This window comes from Argiope bruennichi, chromosome X2 (assembly GCF_947563725.1).
Source record: "Argiope bruennichi chromosome X2, qqArgBrue1.1, whole genome shotgun sequence".
NCBI classification, from domain to species: Eukaryota; Metazoa; Arthropoda; class Arachnida; order Araneae; family Araneidae; genus Argiope; species Argiope bruennichi.
In genome coordinates, this window is record NC_079163.1 from 12,172,799 (window position 1) to 12,181,019 (window position 8,221).

The following is an 8,221-nucleotide window of genomic DNA, read 5'->3' on the forward strand; positions in this document are numbered from 1 at the left end:
TTTAAAGTGCATAAAGCTATTTTAGTTATTAAAAAAAATCAACCGTAACTAGAAAGAAGATAGCTCATTTTCGAACAAACAATAAAGAAGACAACATTATCATTTATTGGCATGGTTCCCCAAGTTTGTAGTTGCGACCTTGCTCAAATTCAGATTTAAGTTTAAGAACAGTTATTTTTAATTTGTTATTTTATTTCCTTAAAATTTCCATTTCTGGTAAGCATCGTTCAACTTCAATCAATATATTTATTACAGGCAAAAAAAAAAAAAAAAAAAAAAAAAAACATCGTCATTTGTTAATCAAAATTTTAAGAGAATTTTTTGTTCTGCTTACTTTTTATGTTTGCTGTTTACTTATACTTGTTATGCTGGCTACTTATGTTTATTGTCTTCATAGTTTCAAAATAATAACCATTTTTAATGGAAAAATAAAGTTTTTTTAAAGAATTCATTTCAATATTTAATAACATTTATAGAGTTTGGTCTCAATTTTATTGTATATTATATTTCTTTAATTTCGCATTCCTAAAATTCAACTGAAAAATCTCATTGGTTTACTTATTTATTTATTTTGGAAAACAAATTCATTTTTAGTTCTATATTTCCTTCAGATTTCACAGAAAGAAACGAAAGTATTGAAGATTTCATTATGTTAAGTATCATTATACACTGACATATATAATTTTGATATTAATTTATTGCAGAGCTTTACAGAGAAGCATCTGGGAGGAAAGATTCGAGTACTGAATTTTTGTGAAGAAACTACTTTAGATTCGTATTTGAAAGAAGTGAAAAACACTTCTTCCAATCTTAATGAAAGGTCTCGTATTAAAGGAAATCAATTAAAACCAGAATTGGAAAGAGAATGGAACTTCGAAAGAACAAAGCATTCTTCAGATTTAGAGAACAGTAGTGAATTAATCGAAAAGGAAAGTGAACCAGATTTAGAGGAAAAAGAAGTAGACGAGCAATATAGAAATATTATAAATAAAATTCCAGATAGTGACGAAAGCCTTTTAGGAATAAAGAATCAACGAAGTGCAACTATTATTGGCGATCAAGCGAATGATGATAATCGTAACATTTTTGATACTGTTCAAATAAATAATAATTCATCAGAAGAAACAGAAACTTTGGATTCCTCTCGGACGAAAGAACCTTTACAACTGGAAATTTCGCAGCCTCTTTCATCAGACTCTCTTCATCCACATGATGAATCAGAAAGATCAGATAAAAATATTCACCATCACCAAAACACGGAAGCGAAAACTACAGTTAGACATAATAAAATTCCAGTAGGAGACTACAGTTCCCAAGAGAAACCAGTAATGAAACAGCAAACACCATCTGTTAATGTTCATCAAAAAGAAGTAATTCAAACACCACGACAGCCCGCGAGATTTAAACCTCAATTTCAGGGGGGCTTTGTACCTTTAGTTTTGAATCCAATTAAAGAAAAAGAATCTTCTTTGTCTCAGGAATTTGATCATCCCCCATCACATTTCCGAAGACCTCATAGGCCTTTCCTCTTTAATGAATCAATACCATTCCATGGAACTTTCAAACCTGGAGTGCCAGATTTCAGCGGATTCAATATCTCTCATTACTCACAAGATGAATCTTATCCTCTGAATCATGTTTTAGATCATTTACCTGTACTATCCGCTTCGAATCCTCAAATGATTCATAGGCCTCTTACTTCAATGAACGGTCTACCTCCAGAGTTATTTCAGAGACAAGTAGGACTACAACAAAGACCTCAGATATTTGGTTATATGCCTCGTCCGAAGACTCCAGGATTGGGATTCATGCAGCAACCAGCAGTACTTGCAGAACATGTTCGACACCCTAATTCTCCCGAGGAAGAGTTAACAGAAATATCGTCACAAAGAGTTCAGGTAGCTTTGCAAGCTTCACTTGAAGATAAAGGAAAAAATAATGAAATGCCTCGTATGCAAATTGTACGTACTTCAGATCAAAAGCTTAAAAATAAACTACAGACAAATAATATGATTCATACACCACCAATCCAACGTCGTCCAGATTTCGTTGGAGAAGAAGGGCCTTTGAATCCATCCTTATTTAAACCAAATCCCTTTCCCGAAAGATTAAATATAAAAAATAACGAAAACTTAGAGAATCAAAGAGGATCGGCAGTAATGAAACTCAATGGACATCGAAATCCATTTAATATCAGACGGCCAGGACCTATCATTAAACCATCATTTAACGGCATGGAGCGAGATAAAGCACCTACTAGAGTACCGTTTCGAGGATTTCAAATAAAGCCAAACCCGTTTCTTCAGAATCCTCAAAGAGAAATAGCGCCACACTTTTCAGGTTCCCAAAGAAATTCACCCTTTCGACAAAGAATTCCACATCGTGTTGAAAGACCAAGAGATTCGATGCCACTTATGAATTCTAATAACAAATTTCCCCTTCTTCCACAAATGGTAAATCCAATTGTTAATTCTGCAGAAAATAATATAAGAATCAAAATTCCAGACGATGGGTCTGCATCAAAAGAACAAGAAATATTACCACCATTTTTGAATACAGAAGTCACTCAGCATTCAGCTAAAAATTCTCGCCCTCAATTATTAACAAGCCACACAAATACAAGGAACATTCCTGCTTTAATTATGTCACCAAATCGATTACAAATGCCCCAAAGGCCAACCTTTCATTTACAAGAGGAAATTGTTAAAAAATTGCCGATTCCAATGGATGGATTTAAACAACAGGCTATTGCACCACATCCAATAGCACCAAATCACTTACCAAGCGAAAAGCAACAAATGACACTAGAACAGAAACCTAGCAACATGAAAGCCAATTTAACAGTTCATCATAATTCAGACAGTTTTGTATCTAATTCAAATGAGGATCAGAAGTCAGAAATACAACCATTTGAATTAAGCTCTTCTATTGTAGAGGTTCAATCTGATGACACAAAAGATGAGTCCATTAGAAAAGAGGAAAATAAGCAAAATGGTGATAACAGTTCAGAGGAAGGATATGTAAATCCTTCGTCAGATTACGTAGATTATGACGTACCTTTTGGAGCTCGCTTAAAATCTACGCCAAATAAACCCAAACTATCTTCCCAAATGATGAATAGGCCCTTTCATAGAAAACAACAATCAACATCGCCTTCTTTTATAGAAAAAACTACTGAAAATCCTGTTACCTTCAGTGAGTTGGAAGTTAAACAGTTAGAGGAATTAACTGTTCCTCCAGAATCGAGTATTGATAATGCAGAAAAAGAAACCAACAAAGAAGCTTCGGTTCTTACATTTTTAGAATCTTTCCCTCGTAAAGAAATTGTCTTGTCAACAGAAGACGATTTTAAAGCTAATAATTCAGGTAGTGAAAAAAAAATTGAGCCATTATTTCTAGATGATGATGCTATAGAAAAACACAAAGGAAGAAAAAATATCCTTCCTAATCTTTCTGAAACTAACACTAAACTTCCCGATATACCACCTAGAGTTCCAGAAAATATTAATCTTCCTCATATATCAGAAAAGAAACCATCCCATGATAATGGCACAGATTATTCAATTTTAAATCATGTTTTGTCTTTAATAAGTGGTCCATCGTAAAGATAGACTGATCGTTGCAAAAGAAATTTTTTCCTCCGAGATAATTGAAGGAGACTATTGAATATTTATGAACTTTAAAAACTATTTGCAACTTGACATACATCAGTATCGTGGGAGGCAAGATGTATGTAGAAGATGTGAAGTATTTTGCGAACAAAAAAAAAAAAAAAAAAGAAAAGAAAAGAACGGTTAACACTTTTCATACCATTTTCGAAAGATGACTGCATACTGAAACGACATTTTAAGTTATAAATGATGGCAGGTCCATCTATTTTTGTAGTTCATTCATTGTAATTTACGCACTTTTTTGTTATCCATATGAAAAATAAAATATTTTATACTGGAATATCAACTTGGCAGGTAAAAATAATTGCTCAACAGAATTTTTTTTTTTTTTTCATTTATTCGAACCATAAGAACCAAAAAATAATATGTTAAAGGAATTTTTTAACTCATCAGCAAGCAAGCAGTTAAAAAACAAACAATTCAGCTCTGTTTTCAGTTTCGAAACAATAATTGGAAAGAAAATAAGTTTAATTTAATTACTGAAACTCAATGGATTATTTTTTTAACTTCTATTTACTTTCAAGGAAATGTTCACTTTCATCATCAAAATAAAGCAGAAATATCTGCCGTAGATTTTTTTATATAATTGGATAAATCATTACTGAATCATATGACAGTAAAATGAGCAACTCGTTCAAATGCCTTAAAAAGTGACATCTCAATAAAATCGGTTCACAAAAATAATAATAATAAATAAATAAAAAGAATGAGATGTGAGCAATTTCAAACAGCACAATTTTATTGGAAGAAATAATCATTAGGCTATTCTTTGTCTGAAGAAAATTATCTGCGCTTAAATTAAAGCTCATAAGTCAACTGAAGAAATATATATTTCACTACAAGTAAAATCGTTATGTTGACATTGGATTGAATACACAATGAATGCAAATCAAATTTTTAATTGAAAATAAAATTATCTTAACATATATATCAAAAATATTTGTGTTAAATGAAAATTTTGTTTGATTGGTTCGTGATTGCTGAATTTTAATACAATATATGTGTTTTAATTTTAAAACTTTAAAATTATAAATATTATTTAGAGAAATGTTTAACCTCTACATCATATGCAATAGTATCAATAACGAAGGGCAAGAAGGTGTAATTTCCCCGGGTAGGAGGTATGTTGTCTTAAGGAATACCATGAAATCAAAATATTAGTGCGTTTACGTCACTTTTAAAGACAAATATGATCTGAAGACGAAAAAACTAAATCATGCAGTGGATTTGGTTTAGTTATATTAACGTCCTGTTTTTTAAAGCAACACTAGGGCTATTTTGGGACGCACCTCGCAATTTTGTACTGCGGTCAGATGACGAGGACTACACCTGAGCTGGCACCCCTCTTCAAGCTTCCTCTCCTCACCAGCAGGAGAACGTTTGACTCCGACGGATTTAACATGCACCGGACTCGCTTACACGACAATTCTTCAGTGGAATAGGGTCTCGAACTCGAAACCTTCCGGTTCTGAAACCGTGACCTTACTACCAAAAGCCACCGCGACCCAATCATTGAGTGGGAGTCATTGACTTTATCTAAGTCACTGGCGAGACTGGGGATGTAAAAATAATACTATGGACAAGGCGACATTTATCCGCGCTACGCCACAAGCGGTTAATTTTTTTTTTTTTTTTTATAATAATATCTAAAATTAACTTGATGCTTTGTCGAGGGTACACAAAGGAACCATACAGCTTTATTCTGGCATCGTTCATCGTATTATTATTAAAAAAAAAAAGATATGATTCGAAAGAAATTAACGCACTCTTAAAATTTTTTGAATTAAAAAATTCATAAGAGATTGTTTAAATATTGAATAAAAAGAAATTTCAAAATTTTTAATGGCAACATCCATTTTTCTCATCGAATTTCAAAATAACAAAAGTTTTTCGCGAAACCAAATTTTATTAGCTTAAGTTTATTTTTTGCGGAATTATGAGCTAACAAAATTTTGAACTTCTAATGTTAAAATATTTTTTTTGATTTTCATTCATATCTTAAAAAATAATATAGCTATTGACTTAAGCACTTTTCTTTATGAAAATATTAGGCATTCTACACAAACTATTTTTGCACATATACGTACTTATCATAAAAAAAATTATATTCGAAAAATTTTTTAGAATTACAGTTTAAGAATTTTGAAATGGCAACACACTTAAATTTGGATGCCAATCGAAGGATTACGTGGGCATGCAAAATTTCAGCTTATTCCTACAAATGATTTTTCTGTTACATTAAACTTCTGTACTACCTCTAAAAAGATGTATTTAGAAGCACATTCATAAATTTCAAAATATAGACAGCGTTTTATTTGGCATTCAAAATGCTGATCATGTATCTCTTCAATCAATTTCCAGGTTTTGTAATGTAAGAACGTGTCAAAAATTTTTTTCGTTAGCAGCAAATAACTGCTTTCCTCTGCCACAATATTTAAACTATCACCCCTTTTAAATTTGGAGGATAATATCTGTCACTGCGGCAAGCTAAAATTTTTAATCATAGGTTCATATATTGTCTCCTATAAAATATAAAACATTACCGAAAATGGGAATTTTATTTCCTAATGAATATTATGTGGAATTGTAACTACTTAATTTTATAAACACGCTGACAAAATTATTTCGCTTTATAATTAATGTATAATTAACGATCTTCCATATTTTGCAAAAAGAAAAGGGTCGTTTGTATTTGTTTAAATGTATTGATGTTTATGTACTCAATACTAACAAAAATTTCACATTTCACAAAATTTATTTGCCGTATTTGTAATTATTATAATATTGTTATACAGTAATTGGTAAGATCAAAACATTATAAGATAAGCATTTAGCATTAATTTCTTTGGATGAAAAGTATATCTTACACTTATTCCTGCACATGCGAAAACGAAGATGTTCAAATAGTTTTATTGATTCAAGAATTATTGATTAATATTTTAGTTTGCCACTATTTTTGTCAGTATGAAACTACGCTTTTTTTTATTTCATATTTAAATGAGGATAGAAGCGGAAGAAATAAAATCTTGAAATAATATATTTCAATTTATCTGAATGTCGAAATGAATAACCTTCTTTAAAAATAAAGTTTTCTAAGAATTTCCCTTGCTACGCAAAAAAAAAAAAAAAAAAAAAAAAAAAAACCCACTTTATAATATAAAAATTACATAAAATTTCGAATGAAAATCATTTCTAAGTTATTACTTTTTTTAAAGATTTAATACTTACAAAGAAAACAAGCGATTATAACCGACTTTTTTATAAAAATTTGCGGTCATTTTTTATTTGACCTCAGTGATATGAACAATCGTGGTATGTCAGATAGTTATGTTTAAGCCATCGCGGCTCTGTTCTTATATCCTTTTGTTAAGAATTTTAATCTTTTAAGAACGAATACAAAAATTAAATATATATTTACTTTAAATTCTTAGGTATAATTATGTTGCTTTTGATAAATTATAATAAGATGTATTATTAAGATTCGTAACTCTTGTTTACAATTTTTATTACTTCATTTAATATATTTGGTTGATAAATGCCAATTTAATGGAATTCATTTTGCTATATTGAATCGAAAAAATTCTAAATTTGCTAAAAAAATTTCGATTATCAAAATGCATACTTCTTAATGACATCCTATGGATTAATTATTTTTATAATTATATATATAATTATTATTCTTAAAATTATAAATAATAATTATTGTTCATATTAGAAGCAGTAAAATATGTAATGTACGATAACTTAAAAAATACAACTGTAATGAACGTTAAATATATGTAGAATAAATTAATGAACATTCAGAATGATGCTTTGGGATTTTCGTTCCATTTGTATAACAAGCATGTATTCTGTATACGTGTGTTTTATATAACAAAATGTTTCGCAATCAAAAAGCATCTATATAAAATATTAAGTTGCCGGTAAAGCATGTAAGAAAATTGATTTCCATGTATCACTGAATGAAATGCACTACATTTTTTTATATGCCGGTAAAATAAAGTACTGTATCATTTCAGTGTTTCAAGTAGTAAGCAATGAGGATAGGAATAGTATATATTGATAAAGATATACAGAACAAAAAGAAAAGAAAAAAAGAAGAAAAAAAAAAAGAATAAAGAAATAAAAAGCAAAAAGAATAAAAATCAGTTAATTTTTTTCTCTCTCTCTCTTTCTGCAAGATATTATTTTTAACATTAAAATTAATATTTCTTTTAAACAATAAAAAATTAAATTGAATTTTATTTCTTTCGCTCACACAACAAAGCTTTCCATTTTAATGCTTTCAAGCTAGGATGCAATTTAAACAAAACTCTCATTGTTCTTGGATATTTTTTACAAAGAGTGATCCAATTTCTTCCAGAAATTTTCACTGCAATTATTTAATCACGCATAAAGTAGCAATCGATTTTAAAATGGAGATCATAACTTTACAGATGCTTTTGAAGTGTCACAAAAATAAAAATATTATTACCGACGCTCAGAAAGTATCTGAATTTTATACATCTAAACATGGAAACAACACCAATAAAAGAAAATTCCAAATATCT

General features: G+C 29.8%; 1 protein-coding gene across 1 annotated transcript in view; it reads left to right on the plus strand.

The window, feature by feature from the left end:
- LOC129960762 (uncharacterized) overlaps positions 1–3,951 on the plus strand; it is an 82,818-nt gene extending 78,867 nt beyond the window's left edge. The window contains exon 16 of the mRNA XM_056074374.1: positions 705–3,951. Within this exon, the coding sequence (XP_055930349.1) occupies positions 705–3,605 (2,901 nt within the window). The 3' untranslated portion in view covers positions 3,606–3,951. The remainder of the gene's footprint in view (positions 1–704) is intronic.
- Positions 3,952–8,221: the final 4,270 nt, after the last annotated feature.